The 23,239-nt window shown below is 42.1% G+C and overlaps 1 protein-coding gene across 1 annotated transcript in view; it reads left to right on the top strand.

Annotated features, from left to right (window-relative positions):
• Window positions 1-23,239, top strand: part of wwox (WW domain containing oxidoreductase) — a 143,329-nt gene that overhangs the window by 47,726 nt on the left and 72,364 nt on the right. Inside the window, exons 7-8 of the mRNA XM_059334566.1 lie at window positions 1,080-1,265; window positions 6,094-6,358. Of these exons, the coding sequence (XP_059190549.1) occupies window positions 1,080-1,265; window positions 6,094-6,358 (451 nt within the window). The remainder of the gene's footprint in view (window positions 1-1,079; window positions 1,266-6,093; window positions 6,359-23,239) is intronic.

Here is a 23,239-nt window from a genome sequence, read left to right as displayed (position 1 = left end):
TGGGTGAAAATTTGAATATCTTGCTGCTAGTGTGTGCTCTGTGCACAATGTGCTGAGGTCTGCATTCTTTAAGTTGACTTGTGACTAGGTTTGTGCTCTTTAATGAACCTTGTGTGTTCGGAGGCCTGAAGGTGATCGTACAGTACACTCCTATGTAATAGCATGGGATGGCTCATTATAGCAAGGCATAACAATTCACACATTAATTTTCCAGCATCCAGTTTTTAATTAATCCAGTAGGCAGTCTTAAACACAGGGTACACAAATTGCCTTCGGCCTCATAATTAATTCTAATGGAAGAAATTAAAAATTGGTGGGGTGTGTTTGGATTGTTCGGCTGTGTTACTGTGGTTTCGAGCTCGCTGGAGCGACGCTGTCACCGACAAGGATCTCTCGCTGCCCTGACCAATCCAGCAATCTCCATTCACTGGCACGCGAGTGGGGAGTGTTACTTGCTCGCCCACACTGCAGCTGCAAGAATGGAAATGAGTTGCATGTCTGTTAAAGCCCATGCTCCTTTTATTGGTCCCTGAATTAAGCCGGTTGTTTTTTTATATATCATGACTTGTGTGTGTATTTCCTTTGATGTGCTCTCTTCAGTGCAGCCTTTCTGAGTCGATGTGTTGGTGGGTTTGGTTACTCAGAGTAGTTACACAGAGCCTGTATCAACACCCATTACTTCCACCACCCTTGTGTGTTGAAACGGTTTGAGATTGCTTTTCAATGTGTTGTTGCTCTTGGATTCCAGCCAGCTGTATTCAGTATCTACAGTACCTGTCGAGCCATGGGGGGTTGCACTGGAAACCTCTGTATCATATCAGCATTACTGATGCTCTGTCTCTGTAGACCTCTAAAGTCTACCACACTGTGGAATAAGACACCCTGTTTCCTTTCTCTGCCTTCGCGTCTCACTATTCCATCTTCTTTTTTTATTTCTTCTCCCGGTCTCTTCTTTCCTCTTCTTCAGCCTTATATGGTAAAAATCCCATTTTTATGCAGCTGAGTCTACTTTGTTTTCACTTATAATCAATAAACAATCAAACATGTTTTATTTTCTGCCTTCCTCTCTCCCCCTATAGGCCCATTCACATTCTGGTGTGTAATGCAGCAGTGTTCGCTCAGCCCTGGAGCTTCACGGAGGACGGCCTCGAGTCCACATTCCAGATCTGCCACCTTGGCCACTTCCTGCTTGTCCAGTGTCTACAGGACGTGCTGCGTCGCTCGGCCCCCGCCCGTGTTGTGGTGGTGTCTTCTGAGAGCCACAGGTAAAGACATTTAACTAGGCAGGTAAAAAGCATTAGGACATCTAAGAGAAGACCATTAAAATGAGGCTTATGGGATTTAAAACTGATAAATAATAAGCCATACCTTTGCATTTTCGTGAGAGAATGCTTATCATCCTAATTAATTCTTAATAAAGACTTTCAAAGCAACACTGTACATCTGTACATTTGGTAAACTTAAAGGTGCCCTGAAGAGATTTCTTGTAAACAAATAAAATTTATGTTCACATTCAGTTTTGCTCGTAAAACTCACTGTCTGTATCCTTGAGATCCAACAAACATTTTGAATGCATTTCGTTGCTCATAAAACATTAGTGCAGGAGATTTTTCTCAGGTGAGCATGTGGGTGATTTTGAATCCTGCATTCTTGACATCCATATTCATATTTATTGCTTGCTTGCAGTCTTCTTCTGTGCCTCTGTTGGTGCAACGCTGCGTATCCTGGTGCGTTACTGCTGGTTGTAGATCAGTGGAATACTGTCAAAACCATTGGTAGGACTTTGTAATGTGTCATCTACATCCTCATGTATGAGACAAACATTAAACATTTAAACATATTTTTAAAAAAAACACAGCTCCATAGCGCTTTTAGATGTAAAAATCTCCACAGGGTACCTTATAAGGAAACATATAATTCTCATTTTCTGGTCCATACTTTTTCGTGTACTACAGTGATTACAGAACAAATGAAGACAAGAAAAGGAAGAAATATGCAGCTAACTAATTACAAGGACACAGGGGATAAAAATGGATCCAAAAACCATCCAAAGACAAACAAACAAACAAACAATAAAAAAACAGAACACTTGACTAGAGTTTATTTAACTGCACACCAGCCTAAATATTACCGATTTTACTTTGAAATTCTGAAATCTAGTCAACTCTCCAGTTGACAAGTCGGGTCCATCAACACAGTTTGAGTTACCACAGTTTTCGAGAAAATATACTTACATATAATAATAATAAAAATAATAGTAATAACAATCATAATAATAATAATAATAATAATAATAACTTTATTTATATGGAAAAACAGCAGTTTACAGTGCTTCGAAAGAGAGCAGTCAATTAAACAGAGAATGATGCCATAAGGCTAAAAACAATTCTTACGTTAAAAGAAAAACGATAAGAGACAGAGTAGCAACAATCACAAGACATTCTCAGAAAATAAAAGGTAAAAGGAGTGGTAAGATAGAAAGCATTACATAAAAACAAGTCTATAAAAGTAGGTTTTAAAAAGTGATTTATAAGAAGTTACTGAGTCTGCGCGTTAGTACTTACAGGTAACAGGTTACTGTAGTAAAAATCCACCCCCCCGGCTGAAGGATTAGGTTCGGGAATGTTGTTCAACATGAGCACCACACTGCTGTTTTCTCTGTATTCCCAACATTCACAGTTAAGCCATATTTAAGTTAACAACTCTTCCAACTCCACTCATGCAGTTATAGCCGCTACATTGGCCAGTTTTCACTACAAACTGATAACTCAGACTTAATGCATATTGTCAAACATGACAGCCTCACTCACTGAAAACTCATTTCCCTCCACACGCTGTCACTATGAATTAAACGTATCATCAACATGATGGATGGACTTATCAGCTAAAATTAACTTTGATCAAGTATCTGCTCCTTTCTGTCTGACCCCCTGACTCAGCCCCTTTCTCCCTCCTTTTCCCTCTTTTTGCTGTCTATTGTTTTTCAAGTCTATCCTTTTGGTTAACTTCACTCCATAGGCTGCTGTTTCTCCTGTCATACAGCAGACAGTCATGCTGTCTAGCAGTGATCTGTGAGCCCAAGCCCTGAGCCATGTGTTTCAGAGTCAGTGAGTGTGTGTATGTATGTGTATGTGTGTGTGCGACATTGATCCAGTCTTCAGTCAGTCAGACGGCCAAGCAGAGTGATTGATTGGAGCTCGGCAGAGTGACCTGAGACAAGGAGAACATACGCAGAGTTATTCTAGCAGATCAAACAGCAGCACTATTACTGGGGCTCTCATATGAGTTATGTTATACAGACTGCCATGCATGAGAGGACAGGAGCAGCGGACGGGATGGTTTGACACTCAGATTCACTTGGGGTCACTCTGCTATTACATGCTGTAGGAAAAGTGAGAGGAAGAGAGAGTAGGAAAAGCTTATTGAAACAAAAGATGTCATGGAGTGAGTATTGACAGCATTTGATTGATGCAAGACTTGCCGACACAGTGAGGTCGCTAAGTTTTGGTCAGGCTGCTTTTGGAACAGGCAAAATGTGTCGAATTTATACATATTGCAAGGCCAAGAACGGTCAGGTATTCTCTTCACTCTTTGCCCTGCAGCTCCTTCTCTCCTTCTCTGCCTCCCCAACACATATACTCACCTTTCCTTCTCTCCTCTACAAGCAGCGGTGGCTTTAACCCCTTCAAAGAGGGCTTAGGCAGGACCAGAGAGAGTCAGTTACACACTGACGCAGACTAGAGGGAGGGGAAGAAGGAGCGAAAATAGACAATATCTCATATTACATCTTCCATTCTGTCCACCTCATTCCAGACCTATATTACATCTTTTGAGGTCGCTCCCTTTTTTGTTTGTGTTATTTTCAGTTTCTGCTGATTTCCCGTTTATTCACTTAGCCTCCCCTCACAAGCAGTGTGTGACCTCTGACCTGGCAGCATATTGTATTCCCTAAGCCCCTTGTCCGCTGGTAAAGCACTGACCTATGAGGAACAGGGGTGGGAGAGATGGACACATGGGTAATGGCTGGACACTTTATCAGTTTCCACCACAGGGGCTTACTGTGGAATTGGCCCAATACAGGTTTACTTTGCCCCAGTACTGCATCAGATCTGGTCAAACAAGAGGAGATAATATCCTTAATGAAATTACCTCTGAGAGATCTAAGCTGCAGCTCTCCCTCTGTACTTTTATGTACAGACAAGATATTTAAGTTGACTAAAATCTCAATACTCAAGGGGTGAAAACAGTACCTCACGCTGTCTCGGCTGGTGTTGTTTTCACCTTGTAAGACACCTACTGTGGCGGGCACTACCACAAAGTGGTTTTGAGTAGTTTACCAGGTGTTTATATGTCAGTCTGTGGACAGATTCTAAAACCACAACAGCTTTATAACCGTGCAAGACGCAGTCATGAAAGTTTCATGGTGTAAAGTTGAAATCAGAATGAAGGCCAATGTCAAGGATGGGTGTGGCCTGAGCAGAGGTGCAGGAAAAAGGGGACCAGGAAGTTGGGAAGGGAACATGTGCCCTTCTACTTTTATGCCCCTGGCTTTAAAACATTCGTTTTAAAGGGACAGATCACCCCCAAATCACACATATATATATACAAATACATTCCTCATCCCTAGAGAACTCTGTCTTCTCTTGAATATAATTGAAGGAGTTGATACTTGGCTTGTTGTGCTGCCAAATGCCAAAACAATATGTGTGGAAAAACCAAACAGCAATGTTTCTTTTCAGAAATCATGACTGGTTACTGAAGATGATCCACAGACCTTGTTGTGAGCAGTTTCATGTAGGAACTATTATTTATTGTATTATTACCTCATAAAACTGCTCATAGCTAGACATTGACGATGAGTTTTTCAAATGTATTTTTAAGTATAAAGTGAAGCGCAATATAGTCTTATTATATTCAAGACAAGGCAGACATCTCTGGTGCAGATATCTCGACAACTCGTACCATAACAGTGTAGATTGATAAACACCAATACAGGTAAGAGGAAATACATGTATTTTTGATTTTGTGGGGAACTGTCCCTTTAAGTCGCAGATCAGTGTATGACAGTATGAATCACTTTAAGACATTTGGTGTGTGTGTGAGTGCGTGTGTCTTGGCAAAATGTGGTTTCAAAGATGTAACAAAAACGTGCATGCAAACATGAGCCAAGTCCACTTGGCACTGTACAGTACATTATTTTATTTTTATTGGTCAGAAAGTAAGCAACATACAGATGTAAATCAGAGAATATTTTAGCAAAACACATACATACAAGGTTATATGTTGACCTTGCAAGGCAGTTGGGCTTATTGTATAATTGTGGTTAATCTGTGTCACCAACTCACTTCTCTCATGTTAAATGTTCCATTGTACCTTACACACCGGTTGGGTGTTGTGGCTTGTGGGACCCCATAAAAAGATGGTTTCTAGTTTATAATAAAGTTTGTTTGAATCACCTGGCAGTAATTCACAGATTGCAGTATCTCTGTAAAACCACATTCAGTTGTAACCAGGAACAACTTCAGTATAACGTGAACACATTTTGGGGGAAAAACTGCATTTGGTGCTCAAGCATTTGATTTATCAACCTCTACTTGCTAAAGTAGTTATGAAGTTGCAGCACATGAAATGAAAAGCCTGCAGATGTTGTAATTTAGCCAAGCAAGGATGTTGCGGAAGGCGACAGTAAACAAGAGGCAGCCAGCTTGTAAAATCACAACAAGGAAACCAGGTGACATTTTGATTGGTTGTTTTCTAATGACTGGATTAATATGTAGAATGTGTTCCACCAGTTTGGAGACTATGTCTCCTTCTCCCACACATACACAAACACACACGACGACACACAGGGAGTGTAGTTTTCGTGCCCGTGTATTGTGATGTTATTGCGTGACTGCATAATAACACAACGAGTAGTGTAATGTTTAAGGGGCCTTGTCAAACATCTGGAGTTTAACAGCTCTGTCGCAGGCAATTAAAGAACATCATGTCACGTCTTTGATTTGTATGCAGCCAGCACCACACATCTGCCAGGAGAGAGCTGACACTCACACTCACACACTCTAACTACTCCTGTTCTGAACTATGTTGCAGGTTCACAGACCTGTTTGACTCCTGTGGCAAGGTGGACTTGGCCCTGCTGTCCCCCGCAAAGAAGGAGTACTGGTCCATGCTGGCTTACAATCGCGCCAAACTCTGTAACATCCTCTTCAGTAACGAACTCCACCGCCGGCTCTCTCCTCACGGTGTCACCTCCAACGCATTGCATCCTGGGAACATGATGTACACCTCCATTCACCGGAGCTGGTGGCTGATGACCTTTCTCTTCACTCTGGGCAGGCCGTTCAGCAAGAGTATGGTAAGGGACAAAGCCAGTTTGACATGTTATGTAACTTTGTGAGTGCACAAACTGCACGACATTGCTGATTACTAACAGATGTTGGTAACCACCCGAATGGATTGGTCAACATTCGATAACGTTTAATTTCGCCAGAGTTGCTCTGTAGCTTGATATACTTTTCCACATGGAAAGAAAGCCGGTGAATTCACCACACTATATTCCTATCTTCTTGTTCTGACTCTGACGTGTCCCTGACTCAGCCTATATATTTGTCTTGGCACGTTCCTGGGAGAGAGGAGAGGAAAAGGATGGAGAGGGGTTGATCTGCTGAGTGCTGAGGGCTCAGGGAGAGAGTCTGGGTTTCACTGATAGAGAGATAGTCTGTGGTTTGTTTTCCTCTTCCTCCTGTCACTGTTTATTTAACTCCGAGAGGCGGTTCCCCTATCCTCTCACAAGGGTAGGCGATATTCCAGATCCTGTGTACCGCCACTATTAGGTTACAGTAAATGCACTGCACAAACTCAAGTCTGTACTCCTATGAAGTCATGTAATCTATAGTACTAAGATAATAACCTCTCTGTCAAATATGTTTTTACCATCTACGCCATTCCCATCAGGAGAACCTATTACCAGGTATTTTCAGATGCATTATCTTAAGTTCTGTGTCATATTAGCAGGCTGTCTCAACTTTATTTTTAGAGACCTGTCTGAGAGCTGAGCTACAGTAAAGACATTATGTCCTCACAGGCTGTTTCTGAGAGATACAAAGAGAGGAGGCCAGGTGCTGTGCCAGAGGCACCTGTGTTTAAAAAAAAATCTGTTTACAAGTTTAATTTTCAACAATAAAACCAGAGGTCCCCTCAGAGGTTTCACATTCTCGTGATGTAGGAGTTAGCGGGCCCCTGTGACCCTGGGTGATGTGTTATTGGGTTAGCAGCTCCTGGTAGGGTCTCCCTTTAGACACTGTAAGGGGTCACGAAGGGAGTCAGGAGCTGGTCAAGTGTGGTGATACTCACGAAGCAGAGCAGCACTGGTTTGGGGACGTCTATTTTTCTGTGTTTTGCAGAGTTAGGAGGCCTCACTATTTTTATGTTTATGCATTGAATGGAATTTTTGAGTATCCAACTTTCTCATAGCCTCTGCTTGTGGCCATTTCTATGTACTTTAATGCTCACCATGGTGATGATGGAGAAACCTCTGGAAGGGGTGACTGGGACTCTGAGTAGTGTTTTATTATTGGACCTCTGTGCAAGTTACAAACTGCAAATTTTACCTCAATTGTCACAGAATTTTCACCCATGAATGCACAATTGAAGTTAATTAAGCATTTTTCATTCAAAGACTTTTGTTACAAATGTGCCTGTTGAGAACAGGCTGAATGCTTGTCCTCCAGTATTCTGACTGCAGCTCTCTTAAGAACCGCTCATTCAAACATCTTCACACTTGACACTGAGCTTCCTTGGGTCCTGAGCAACAAACCTGCCATGACCATGCTTGGTGCCCTAGCTAGAGTATATGCGTCATTTGATAACAGCTGGCTATTTGGGACCAGGCTATTTACGGGAACAAAAGCATGCATTCCAAAAGTCACACTGCTTGGGCATGAAATGTTTGAGAGGGAGCTGTAGCCAGCAGTGGTATAACAGTTAATATTACTGTTTTTAAGTACATTTTCTGAGTATCTGTGCTTTGAGCATTGATTTCTTTGGAATTTTTGACTTTTACGACTTTTGAAAGACAAATATTGAACTTTTGACTCCACTATATTTCTATAAAGGTTCCTAAATACTTGAAACTTTAAAGCTTAATAGCTTTGAAGTCAGCTGATATTGTAACTATTGCTGTCAGTGGCATCCAATTACATAACAATATATGAATCATAATGTTTAAGTTTCCTCTCAAGGCAATAACATCTATAGTACAGCTCAGACTGGCAACTTCTGTGTGTGACGATGCATCTTGTGTGGGTGTATAATAAGGTACTGCATTAAAGTGTTCATAGCACATGTGTGCTCATGAGGTGATGTTAGGGGCCTGAGGTTAACATCCTCACACACGTTGGATATGAACGATAAAAATCAACACCATGATTTATCTTTGTCTATATTGTGTCCTCTGCTCTGTGAGACTTTTCAGCTGATAGCAGCTCTCTACCCTTTAGGCTCCATGGTCTCCTAATATATGCTTTAGTTTGACTGTTACATCTTTCCATTAGCTACTCTTCATACTTTATCAATTTAGTGTTTGCACTGAAGGGAAAATGTGATGTGTTGAAAGGCAGCGTGTTGGAGTTTTAGTGAAGCGTTATTCTGATCCATCATGTCTGACAGACACAAGGCCTCAGGCCGTCATTTGTCTCTCCTCCTTCTGACAGAGGATGAGAGATGAGAGGAACTGCTCCTCAGCACCTTTTCGCAAAATGCCAAGCTGAACATTTCCTCAATTTGACTATTTCTGTCACAAAACACTGTTTTTTTCTGCCCATTCTTTACCTTCTGTTCCATTTTTCTTAGGTCCTTTTCGCCACTCGCTGTCTTGTTTCAATCTTTATACCTTGTCTGTGTCAATTTTAGCTGGACCAGAATTTGTTATACATGCTTTTTAATCAGATGATTTGGGAGTGGAATGGATGACACTTCTGTGTTTTCTGTGTGTGTCTTCGAGATGGGTGTGTAACGTTTTGGAAGTGAACGCACAGATGCAATTAGCAGCGCCGCTTCTCCTCCAGAATGGGGCTATGGCTTTTCCTACACGTGGTTAATTAAACGTAGTGTAGATGTTAGTAAATATTAAAGGACAAAGGTAGAGCTGGTAATTAAATTCTGGTGTGCTGACACAGCCATTAGCTAAAACTCGTGTCTGATAAAGGCCACACACAGACACACAGACACACACAGATACAGAGGCGCACCCTTAAGCTGAGTATTTGCTCTTATTTAAATCTGGGGTTGATAAGGCCCCTGAAAGTGTATCCTCTTTAAAATCCCACTCCTCACTCCTTCTGCCCCCACATTAAGGGCTTAATAAAACAGTGATATTATTTCAGTTATTGGTTGCAGGGATATGAAGATGCTATCGCTTTAATTGCTTGCGTACGCTTGCGGGATCCATGGAGATTGTTCTGGGATGCAAACATAAGCAGAATGTCGACTCCAAAAAACAATCACAAAGCCCCCGTGTGTGTTCTTGCGCAAATAACCAGCCTCTCATTTAAAACACAGGTTTGATTTATAGGAGCACAGGTGGAGTGATATACAGTTGCCGTACACAAAGAGACACACACACACACACACACACACACACACACGGACAAGCACACACACATGCATTCACAATATGGAGACTACTGAAACACCTGGAGCTACATGTGGTCCTAAATCTTTAATTTGATTGTTGTAGTAAAGGCGGGGAAATGTCATGTCAGGCCATAAGCTCCACACTCGGTCAACCAATCATGTCCATGCTTTTTCTCCCTCATTAATTGTGCTTCATGCTCTCATATTTTATCAGCTCTTCACTTTTCTCTTTACCCTTCACTTTTATCTTTTTGCTCGCGTGTTACCAAAATATATTTTGACTTCCTCAATTTTGCATCCTTTGTGTTGTGGATTCTACTTAAGGGAAAGAAACTTCTCTATTAGCAGGGAGCACAGCCCACTCTGCTATTGATGTACAGAGCTGATTTCATTTTGCTGAGTTGAGAAAGGCATCTATAAAGAGCCATGACATTTTAATCAGCCAAACTATCTCTCACTAACATCATGTTCCCCTCCCCGCGCCTTGATCTACTTATCAGAGATTGTGCGACCAGGCCTGTAACTCCTGTTTCTTTAATTCAGCGTGTTTAGAGTGGGAGTTTTCCCTGTGTCCTTTGGTGTGATTATCAGCGCTGAATGATCTGGCCTGCAGTGGTGTGTACTGCATGTGTGTGTGCATGGATATGCGTGTGTGTAAGAGAGTGAGACGAAGGGAGAGGCGAGAGAGGCAGCGGTTATCGCAGTTCTGTTTAATGCTCAAAATTTGATTGACAGATTTTGGTTGATTTATTTGATAGTATTTCAGGATAATATTTCGGGCCCCTGACTACATGCTGTAAAAGTTATTAGACAGTACACTTTGAATCAAAAGTCACACATTTAACGAGCACAGAATGAATTTCAGTGAGTGTTGCAGTTATTAGTTGGGCTGTAACCTTTGTGAAGTTGTCGCCGTTTTGTCACGCTGTAACGCTGACCCTGTGACATTTTGTTGACTGACTGATTGGTCCCTCAAGATCAGCGCACCCTCAGGCTCTGAACAGCTGTGCTCAGCCTATACACATCTAATCTATACCTTAACTATAGGCGCAGACAGCGCTGGGTTGAATGGCGATCAGTGTGGGCAGTGGCTCCGGTACCTCATCATCTACTATAATGGATAGAAAGAGGAGAGGGAGGTGTTGTGGGCCTAAGAGGCTCCGCTGGTCCAATCAGACACCTCACTTCCCCCAGGGGCCGGTTTCATCAGCGCTCTCGCCTAGTCCCATGCTTCTTAGCGTTTTAGCATGATTATTTTACCCAGGATCCTGCCTCGGGCACCAGGCCACCTTTTTACATATGCACAGGCTGAACTTTTGACCAGGCACCAGCAGTCAGGACTGTATTAGAGAAACGGTTGTTCAGTCAGGAGTAGGGGGACCGCCGGTGCCTCCTCTGCTGAGCCTTGCCTACTGTAAGCTCTGAGGTTAACCCCAGAGACAGATCCTGAGACGAAGACATCGGCATTACCATATAACAGACGTACAGTGAGGTTGGTGCTGGATGTGAACACAGCAGACACTTTTACATCAGTGTTCTTTATCAGTTTCTCTCCTGCAGACAGACGTAAGGTCAGGTGCTCTATCTGCTGTCTGGTGCAGCACACAGACGCAGTGGCTCTGCTGCACACCCAGGCAACCTGTGTGTATGTGTCTGTGTGTGTGTGTGTGTGTGTGTGTGTGCTCCGGTGTTGTGTGTGGTGCTCAACCATGTGGAAAGAAAGAGGAGCAGAGGTCCCAATCTCCCCGCCAGCCCCCCTTCTCCTCTGTGGGGTTAGATGAGCTGCCAGGCCCTTGTAATAGAGTCCTCTTGGATGATTAGGAGCTACACAGAGGGGGGGTGGGGGGGTCAGCTCCAGCCTGACTGGAGACACTGTGAAGGTTTCTCCTCAGTGGTGTAGACAGAATATTACACATTATGCCAATTGGTATGAGGTTCGCTTGGAGAGGACCTCTCTGATGATGCACTGACTTCCTTTTAGAGGCCAGATCATATTTGAGGAACTACATGTAATGAACGTGATATTCAAGCTGGACATTCCCTGCTGTGCTGCTGCACCTTGTTGGAGAGCAAGGGATACATGGAGGGAGAGAGACACACATAGAGAAAGAAAGTAGTGATGGTGTGGGGATGGATAAAAGCATACAATCCCATTTGGCTGTATTGACATGTGTGTTCCTGCCCAATCCTGTTACTGGGATTATTGTCCATGGAGATACCATTTCATTAAAGAAAACACACACACACACACACACACACACACACACACACACACACACACACACACACACACACACACACACACACACACACAGTGGGTGAACAGAGATGGCCTGAGGCCTGGTTATGTGGTCCATTGCACAGGGAAACTGTGTAAATGGTTTATTGTGGATGAGTTGATGTGATGGAGAGCGTGTCTGGATCAATAAAGAACCAATCAAATGCTGACAGTCTGCTACTGTATGCAGTCAGTCATTCACCCCTCCTGCCAGCGTACAGTTACACAGCATGAGTGTGAAGGAGATATGAACAATATCCACGTTGAAAGCAGAAGAAGTTGAAGAAGAAAGTCATTTTTTAACAATCAAACTTCTACAAATGTCATTTTGTGTAGTTGCTTAATGCTTTTTTAAATGCAATTTTTTTTGCACACTGCATATTAGTTATATGTGTTCATAAGTTGTCTTTCTGTGACAGACTTTGACAGTTTTGTTTGTGAAGAAACATTACTCAAAGCGTCAACCACATCCTCCGTGCTCCTCCAGCTCCAGACACCTCAGGGAGGCCATTAGGACGTCTCCCCAGCCCGGGTTGTCTGAGTCTGGGCTGAGTCTGAGCTGGGGCTGGGCTAAATTACCCCAGAGCCACAGGTCAGATCCAGCTAGACCCTGATTGCCAAGGGACTCTCTCTCTAATAGGGGATCAGAACAGGCCAAAGAGCCAGAAAGTGACCTGGCCAGAGAGACATCCTCACTCACTTACCCTCTACTCTTCCACATTGCCTCCTTCACCCTCCATCTCTTTTACCTTCAGAGCTTCAGAGCGTTTCTCCTGTGGCCCCCGAGAGGAGAAAGATGTAACCTATCACTCCTTCCTCACCCGTTCACTCCTACTGCTCTCCTGCCCCCTTCAACTCAACACACACAAACACACACACACCACTCCCTCCCCTCTTTGTTGTGACATGGAGCTGATGGACTATTTTTCAAATTGATTTCAAAAATGTACATAAGCAGCCGATCCCCTAGCCCAGATTACCTATTGATTTTTAATATGAAAAGCTCATTATATAAGCAGGAACTGCAACACAAAAAGCTAGCCAACCTTTGCATAAATCCTTTAATTGAATTTCCAGAGCCCGTGGTTCTACATTTTTTAATTAAATCCATTTCTTTTTTTAAGGGTTGCTGTGTAATTTGCATGCTGTGAAGTGGGTGCTGTCCCAGATAAAGTGCCATTGATCCTTATTAAGGCTCACCTCTGGGCTCGCTGAAAACCAACCGCAGAAATTAAATGTGCTCATGGTGCATACACTTATTGCCCGCATGATAGGATTAGAGAGAGAGAGAGAGAGAGGAGGAGAGGGAGAGAGGGAGAGAGAAGGAGTGATGGGGTAAGAGAGGGTGGGGGTTATTATTAATAGTTGTTCATATTAATGTAATATTTCACCTTTCCTTCTCTGGGGTGAGATTGTGAAGAGCTTGTTTATAAATACAGCTGGGTCTGGGTATTGTTTGGGTTTCTCATCTAACTCACTCTGGGCTGATGTGTTGGGTTGTCGCAGTTCGGGTTGAATGTGGCATTTAAATCTGTCACAATACTGACAGATATGTTTATGTTAAACACTGATAAACATGCACCTCTTTATAATTTCTCAAATAAGAGCTCCTTATAATACGATCACATGAAGCCAATGATCATATCTGCCATTGATCTTGAGGAGGTCATGGTCTGCAATCTTTCTAAGTAGAGGGTGTTTAACTACCTATTTAGATTAAATTATATTTAATTTTCTTGTCCTTACCCTACTTAGCATCAGGTAACTGAGAGTGTGCGAGGGGCGATTTTTATCCTGCGTTTGTGCTCTGCGATAGCTGCTAAAGCAGGCCTCTCCTTCCTTGTCTTCCTGTGTGGCTATATGCAGACGGTGGAGTAAATCAATAGGGATTAACCTGTGACCCCAGCCACATACTTATAGCCCAGTCCTCGCTGCTCACACATCTCTCATCAGTTTCACTTAAACACTGCACCTCACTCAATAAGGCACCACACGCTAATTCATTTCAAAGATGGAGAGGCCCCTATCACAGACCTCGATTTCTCTCTCACGTACACACACACATATACACACACACACACACACACGCACGCACGCACGCACGCACACACACACACGCTCATAGAAAAAAAACAGAAAGAAACTAAAATAGTTACACATTCAGATAAAATAAATAAATAATAACAATAGACACCAGATTTTCCATGTGTGCATATACAGTGCATGCATAGTGAGGCAATGAGTTTAGGACTTCTGCTAATTATTATTATTATTTTCATTATTTATTGGTCTTCCAGTTCTGTACTTCGTTATGGTTTGATCTATAAAATAAAAAGTTTAAATGTGTAAAATAAAAGACTATATATTGTTTTGTTACATTATATTACATGTGATGTCATGTATGTCAAGCCAACAGTCCTAAACTCAAAGATTCTGGGCGTTAGTATCACAGACAGAAATTAAATAAAGATTTGTTTAATTTGGGTGACCCTGGTTTTCCCTTAAAGACCCTGGTGACCCTTTGGTTTTCACGTCTAATTGACAATGGCTGTCCCACAAGAAATGTCAGAAGCTGAAATAATAGTCAGTACATTTTTCCTTTAGATAAAGAGAAGATAAAAAAGGAGGACGGGTGTCACAAAGACCTAATTCAGTCTGTATAAGTTCCTTGATTGTGGAGGATATTTGGCTTTCTCTTATGCACAAACACACACTTGTATTCTCCTCTTTTCTCCGTCTTCCTCTTGAAATATTGACATCGGCTGACTGATTAGTCTGATGTCTCTCTATCTTTTGTGTACTTGTGAAAATGTGTGTGTATGTGGTTCTCACATATGCAAGTGTGTGTGTGTGTGTGTGTGTGTGTGTGTGTGTGTGCGTGTGTGTGTGTCTGTGTGTGTGTCTGTGTGTGTGTGTCTTGAGCAGTGCAGTGTCAGCAGCATGTGCTGCAAGTATTGACCCAGGCCTGTCCTCTGCTCTGACTGGCTCTTGTCCCTAACTTGTCATCTCTCTCTCTGGCAGTTGATCTCCTTGTGACTTGATCAATGTTTTCCCACCTTTTAATAGTCATTGTTAATTTTTAACAACTTCAAAAAAAGTGAACGGTATTTCTCTAATTCTGCAAGCTTAGTCCTGTTTATCCGTGTCTGATTTGTGTTTCTTTTATCGCAGTGTTATTCTCCATTACGTACATTGCATTAAAACACATTCATCTGATGGGGGTCAGAGATGTGAATGACCTCAGTAATGCACAGACTAGTACCTGGGAGCTCAGCAATGCTTTTAACTCACAAACAGGTTCACATAATGCTCATCACTGAGTGATGGTGGAAGGTCATATAACACACAGAGGAGTGTGTCCTTTTCTCCCGGGACAAACCTAAATATGAAGAGTGTACTTCCGCTCATTGGATAAAAAGACTGATGATTCCTGTGTTTTGCATTTTTTCTGTAATTACCTCACCACTTATACCACTTTGTCTTTCACTCTTTCTTTAGTGCATCACTCTGGAAACACACAGTAGCAACTCACTGACGTGTGCCGGACAGAAAACAAAAGGCTTTGATTTCCCTCATTTCATTTCATAATCCAATCAATCAGACTAAAACAGCTTGGTTCCTTTTCTGTCCTCCCCTAAGCAACGAAGCATACATATTTACACATACTGTACACTCACACACACATACGGAGTGCCTCCTAAATGCATGTGGAGCAGGTCGTTCCAGTCGTGGGGACCCCCCCAGGGGTTAGACCACTCTGTGTTATTGATTGCATTGCTGTTGCATGTTGTGCTCAATCATGTGTTCCATGCGTCTGGCGTTGTCCTCTCCCACCTGGCCCATTAGATTAGGCTAATGCATTCAACCATTGATTAGTCATTACACTCAGACCTGATCAGCCAATCGTCTACCTGGTTTGACTCTACTTGACCTGTGAACCCTGGCTCACATGTCATCTGGCCAACTCTAACATGTTAAACACACACACGCAGCTCACAGCTCTATCTGATGTGTATCATGTCGGGGATTATGGTAGGGGCGGGTTCAGCTGGGTTCACTACCTGTATGATATTCAATACTGATAGCATTTCCACGCATTTCCTAATCACATGCATCAGAGAGCTATAGATTATATCATTGAGCATGGAACTGTTGAACCTGCCATTGATCTTGAGATTTGCCATGAATGAGTGTGTTGATTGGAGAGCATAAGAGCTCCTTGCAAAAGTCAAAGTGAGATCATGATGTATGAAAGGTTTTTGAGTGTTTTAGTTTCTTTCTCAGCCCCCATTCCACCATGTTCCTCCATGTACATCTACCTGTTCCCTGTGGTAATGGAATGAAGATACTTTGAGGACTTGGAGTCTTTCTATAGTTTGGCTTGGATACTTTTTATTGTATTTTTTACTCCGCCACTTTTATCTAACAGCTACAGTTGTTGTTATTTTGCAGTTGATTTTACATTTAAGTGATCAGTATATGATGATTTTTTATAGATCAAACTACCCAAGTGTAGAAAGTGATTGAAAGACTACTCTATCTATTTAGCATTGAACAAACATTGTCAGACTCACATTTGGCGGTTTAAAGAAAGTATCAAAATAAATGAAGCAGCATTTTTTTTTCTTTCTCGGCTACCGGGAACCAACTAACCTGATGCAAGGTTTGTTTGAGAACCATCCGAAAAGCTGTTTTTGGGAACTGTTTGTAAAAGAACTTGCAAAAAGTATTTGTCAGGTGATTGAATGAACCATCTGTCTATCACTGTCTATCATGGCCTAGTTTCAACCAATCATATCAATGACATACCAGCAGAGCCGGTTGTTAAATCAAACACTTGCTGAAGCCAGTCAGGAGAAGAGCAAAAACATTTCTTTCTATAGAGAAAAGTCTTCAGTGGCAAAATACTCTCCTGTTATGATATAACTAATGCTATTCAAGCATCTACACTAACCTTGGCTGGTAGCCTCCATTGTTGTTTTAAATGAACAGTCACCTTTCACACACACCTGAACTGTAGCTGCCAGTAGCTTTATCACAGGTTTGGACACAAACTTGAACATGACGAGATGGATTTTTGTGTGATCTTGTGATCCTGTACTTCTCACATGGTTTGAGATATTGTGAGAATCCAGCTGCCCTACAAGTTAAGGAACCTACATTACCCACAATGTAGCTTAGTGGTGAGCGAGGGAAACATTTAGAGACTGACCTGTGAGCCTACCTGCAAAGAAATGTGACTGGAGTTTCCTGTGTTATGCTAGTAGTAACTTATGTAGCTTTGACCCTCAAGCAGAGATGAGGAATGAGCTGTTCTGCAGGTCTGCTAACCTCACTGCTTTCTGAGACTTTTCTCTTTTTCCACATTTTTAGACTTCGCTCAGCACACTGGGAGCCACCTTTCGTGGCCCCTTAAGGCTTCTAATATGCAGTATTTCTTGTGAACATACTTTGATGTGTAAAATTGGTGCAGTTTCCCTTTAAATGTAGCTTTCCCTCAACCTGCTACAACATAAAACACAGCTTTATATGCATCGTTGCATGCATCAACAATAATCATCCAATAATCTGTAATATTCTAACTCTTACAGTCTGTCTGGCTGCACAATGACTTTTGATACTTTAAGGACATTTTACTGATATGTTTTATAGTTTTACTTAATGCGCTTTTGAGTGCAGGACTTCTGTTTGTAATGGAGTTTTATATTAGAAAGTAGCAGTTCTGCTACTTACTAATATACTTCCTCCACCACCTAGTTCCTTTCTCCTGTATGACCAAACCAGTATTTCTGAACGTAAACACTGAGGACAAGAAGAAATTGTGTGTCTTTGGCGCTGCCTGACCATCCAATGTCAAGACTCTCACCTTGACAGTTGTGCTTAAGAAATAACAAGTCCCCCTCTCCTACCACTCCCATCCTCCTTATTTGCTCTTTTCCTTCTTTACCCCCTCTCCACGGTATTGAGTCAGTCTGTGAGGAATGGCTGTTTTAGGGACAGTCCCATTGATGTGTGTGTGAGTGTGTGTGTGTGTGGCACAGAGCTGAGTGATTGGGGATAGATGTCCTCATTGGATATGAGCTGGCTACTCCGTGGCTCTGCATTAAATTTGTATTGAATAGGAAATTAATGATTGGATAATTTTATTGATGTTTCTGGTATTGAACATATAAACAAAATGTTCTTTTGAAGCATTGTGTGAGTGTTGCACCCCGCGGGGGAGGGAGCAGTCCCAGTTGTGCTTAAGAAAGAATAAGTCCATGTGAAGTCCATAGTGTATTGGAAAAGAGAGCGAACGGATCAATGGAGACTTGGTGCTTGAGACACACTTTAATTGTATTATTTTCTTTCAGATTTCTGCCCTCCCATATCCATCTCACACAGCACTGACAGATTTGGTATGTATTGCCGACATTGTCGTGAAGACAGATTTGATTTTATTGAACAGTTTCAAAAAGAAATTTGTTCTGCTTTTATCGGTAGACCCATATGGACCATAAGGGGTTGTAGTTATAACGTAGTGCTCAACAAAGGAACTGTCTTTTTATGTTTTCAGTAATTTTTTTTGTAAGTGCTCTGATGCCTTTTTGTGTACGTTAAATCAATCTTGTACCGCTGCGGCTTGGAATCAAACACTTACAACTTTCTCAAAGTAGAGATGGACTATTTCTTTTACTGTGAGTCGGATGGGAACAGATCAAAGAGATGGGAGATGGCGAGACTCTGAGTAGAGGAAACTTGTTTAATTAAAATGAAGCGATGAAGTGGGGATAGAGGGCTGTTCTTTGATGCGTGTTCCGGATGCACTGTATACGTTATGCAGTTATTACACGCAATTTTTGTTTAAGAGGTTCCAGCAGAGGGTGGGACAGTAGGAGGTGTTGCAGACGCAGGGAAGGAGAGAAGGAAGGAGTGAGCTTGATGAAGTTTCTGATTATCCCACCTCCTCTGGCACAGGGAAGAATTACTGAATGCCATTTGGGTCAGTGCTCTTTATGGAACTACATTTATGAAATACATCTCTCCCCCTCTTTCTTTCTCTCTTTCCGTCTCTCCCCTCTCTGTATCTCTCCCTTCCTCCCTCCCTCTCCTCTAATTGGAGATGCAATAAAGGTGTGTGGGGTCAGTGGTTCTTCAAGGTGAGGCCGCATGTGTGTCTCGCTCTAATGTTCTCCTCTAGACACACGTGCAAACCGACGGAGTGCTGCCATTTTCTGCCGTGCTCACAGAAACCACAGGCCTAAAACCTCAAATAACTTAACTCACACCGCTCACCTATTCTGTTCTATCTTTTCTCCCAGTAATATATGGCTCTATCAGTCTGCAGCTCCATGCTTCCTGCCCTGCCCTCCTCTCTCAACTCTGCTCCATGTCCTTGTGCCAGCCTGTTAAGCCAGAGGGCACGCTGTGGGTGAATCAGAGACAGAGCTCTGCCAACACACCCAGCGGGAGAGGCCCTGCCAAGGGTGCCAAGGCCTCGAGAGAGAGGGAGAGAGAGAGAGAGAGAGAGAGGGGGGAAAAAGAAGGATGTGAGGGGGAGCGGAGAAGAATTTTGAGATTGAAGATTGAAGTGACTGAAAGAAGAAGGAAGAAACTCCAAACAGAAAGAAACTGTGTTGAGGGTTTAGGATATTACAAGGAAGAAAAGAGAATTTTTCTTTCTTTTGTCAGTTCTCTCCCAGATTGTGTCTTTTATGTTGAAGATCCAGAGCTGTTGCAAAGTCACAAAGTTCACAATGAAGTGCGAGCTCTTTGTCTGAGGAGCGCAGTAACCTCAGTACCATTTTAGGCCAGTAGGGGTCATTGTAGTTCAACTGACTGAGCAGAACGGGCCGACCAGTGAAGGTAGAAGCTGCGGGACAGACAGCTGCTGTTCATTTGCTCTTGAGTCACAACTCTGTTATCCCAGGCTTTTCTCAATGTATGGAATTTATATTCAGCATTTATTCAAACAAGCATATATTTTCTAATCTTTATTTTCTTCATTCTGTTAAAACTTTTTGACAGTAGTTGCATACATTTTATAGCTGGTGACCTCTGCAGGAGGCCTCGGGTCATTTAGTTAGGCTTGGTGCACAACTCACTGAAGTCAGTTTGCTAATGGCACAGAGCTTAGTGGGTCTTTTGCTGTAATTCCTTGTGATTCCTCGTTATGCTTTAACACAAAGCACCAAAAGTGCGAGGAGAGTAAGATCAGGTTTACACAGCACCCTCTGCTTCACCTGCTGCTTTAGCCTAATTGATTTAGCACTTGGGCTGGTAATTTAATGTCCAGGATGAAGAGGGCTTTGCAGAGTCTTTGCCTCCAGGTATTGTTTGAGACACCATTGTTGAGGAAATAATTGCAGAGTCTGTCCTCTTTAAAAGGCTGCCTCTTTCACTAGGAGTGCTGAGGAGATACAAACTCTCTTTTTCTTTCTTCTTCTCTGCATGTGTTTAAACTTCATACAGTCTACACAACTCACATCTCCATCTGTAGGGTGGATAAAGTCTTTTTTAGTCAACACTCAAAGACTAACTTATTATTTTGCAACAAAAGTGACCGGTTCCGTGAAGGTTCTGAGGGTGTTATAAATGCTTTAATTCTAGCGTTGAACCTCAACACAATGCTCATTTAAATCTCTTGTTCTCCACCTTTAATTTGTGTATACAAATTAAGCATGCCACCACTGCCATTGACCTCCAGTAGATGAATATTAGATGAAGCAGCAGCCAATATGTGAATAGCTGAGTTCAGGACGGCAACGATTTTAATGGCAGCGAGCAGCCATTAACAGTATATCTGAAAATAGACAGAGGATTTTCCATAGATCATTAATGACGGGAAATCTATCCCTCTTTCCCTTCCTCCATCCTTCAATATATATCTCCTCTCTTTCTATTTTTCTGCCTTTACTATATTTCATCCATGTCATTTTTTATTTGTGCACTGTATATTCCAGCTTCATCTCACTGCTGGTGTTCACACAGAGGCTTTCTTCAGAGACAGAGGCCTTTCAAGGTGCGCTATTAAAATGCACAAGATATTTGAATGGAGCCCGCTAATGTCTGTTTAGTATATAATCCACGTCCCCTCCTCCCATATTCCTTGTTATTCTAGTTTAGTGCTGTAATCAAGCAGGGCTTGCCAATAAAGTTTATTGTACGGAGCTAAGTGTCAATATCACACACACACCCAGGGCAGAGAGGTCCCTTTAATTAGAATAGGAGAGAGGAGGCTGTGTGTGTGTGTGTGTTTGTGTGTGTGTGTGTGTGTGTGTGTGTGTGTGTGTGTGTGTGTGTGTGTGTGTGTGTGTGTGTGCGTGCATACTTCCATGTGTGTTGGTGCATATGTTTATATGTACGTTTGTTGATTTTAACCATCAGAGACTGTAAATGCCGCTCAGCGTTAACTGCAGGCCTGTTCTTTGTTAAAGTGACAATGCGCGTATGAATAAAAAATGTGATGCCAGAAAAAAAAAATCATAAATGTGACACCAACATCAAAAATTCCACTGCTTTTATGAACAAATCAATTCTAGCTTTACATGACTATCGAGCCTCGATGTTTTGAATCTATGTTGAGTCTGAACAAACAATAATCCCTGCAATATGAAGTATTGATTAGACACACTCCCTCTCTGTGTGGCTTTATTAAAGGTACAATTGTAAAGATCTTTATGATGATGGTGACGGGAGAAAACTTTCACAACTCCTGTGTGTCAGCTCCAGGTGAGAACTCTTATTACAGATGAGCCACATTCAAGGTTTTTATCAACGCTTTCTCTGGAATATTACAGTGAAAGATGTGGACATTTAATTCAGGGTAATTTCTTTCTTTTTAATTTTGTGAGTGGATTTTTATTTTTCTCTCCGCCTCTATCTTCCTCTCTCCACTGTTTCCTATTAGGCCACTTACAAACAGCCTGGTTAATATGTAAAATCATATTACTGATATGAATTCTTTGATAAAACACAATTTGAGGCAAGGGCAAAATTGAAAACACCTCCCACTCCTAAACACAGAGTCCCACGGTGGTGAGGGGCGGGCTCGCAGCTTCAATCAAATAGTAAAACACAAAACCATTTCCCATTACAATGCAAAGAGATTAAAGGCAGATTAAACGTCCTGTATGGGAGCTGGGGCCCATGCCAACTGGCGATAGCTGCGCAGTCTGACGGGGAGAGGAGAGGGGAAGACGAGGAGATGATGACAACAGGAGAGGAAAGGAGAGGAGAAGAGAGAGGAGAGGAAAGAAGGGAGGAGAGGGGTAAATGCGCGATGCTGTGAGGGAGAGCAGATGGAGGAGTAATTTGCGTGGGATGTGGTAGATGGGGGAAACATGGCTGTGTGTCAGTGCTGAGCGATGCCTCCCGTTCTGTAAGAAATCAATTTAGGGCGGGACGGGGACGCCGTGCATACAATAATTGAATATTACTGCTTACTATCTCCTTCACATGCAACTCCTCTGCTCTGCACCGTGAACTGTATGGAGAAGTGAATCAGGCGGTGGAGCGGGAGATAGGGGTTAGGGCAAAATATTGAAGAGGTTCAAGTACTGTGCGGATAATAAGTTGATACTCCAAGTAATCTCTTCAAGTCAGAACATGATTGAGAAGAGGAACTATATCAGTGTGTGTGTGTGTGTGTGTGTGTGTGTGTGTGTGTTTCTATCTATCCATCAGATTCTCCTCCTGCCCACCCTCTCTCTTCTCTCTCCCCGTCCCTCCAACTGTCTGTCGGTCTGGACCCTGACCTATCAGATCCGTCAATCCTGTCTGGGCCACATGGCACGATCAATAATCACAACTGTTAATCAATGAGCTTTTAAATAAGCATCGACCCTGCTCACAAGGTTAGCCTTGTTTATTGGTTTACATTAAGTTAAGTAACACAATCAACTCGTCATAAGAGCAGATATGTCTTTAATGGATCAAGAGAGGAGTTTTGCTTTTTATATTTTTTTGTCCATCTGTAATAAAATACAAAGACAATAAGGACAAGAGACTGAAAACTGCAAAACAAACACATGTATTTTATTTGTTAGCCCTATACTAATTTTTACCATTCCTCTTTCAGGTGCACTTGGACTTTAAGTCCCTTAAAAACTTCTTAAAAGTATCCTTAACACATGTGATTGTCACTCCAATGGCAAAATGTTTTTTCATACTGCTCTAAAATATAAGTTGGCTCTGCGTCTAACCTTTTTTGTAATATTGTGAGGCATGCAGCATACAGGTTATATGAAAAGATTTCAGAGTTTGAAAAATGCTTAATTAAATTAAGTCATGTTTTAAAGGTTAGGAATATGCTTGTATTCAAATATACTCCACTAAAAATATAAA

Source organism: Centropristis striata, chromosome 6 (assembly GCF_030273125.1).
Source record: "Centropristis striata isolate RG_2023a ecotype Rhode Island chromosome 6, C.striata_1.0, whole genome shotgun sequence".
Taxonomy (NCBI): Eukaryota; Metazoa; Chordata; class Actinopteri; order Perciformes; family Serranidae; genus Centropristis; species Centropristis striata.
This window is presented reverse-complemented; position numbering and strand designations above follow the sequence as displayed.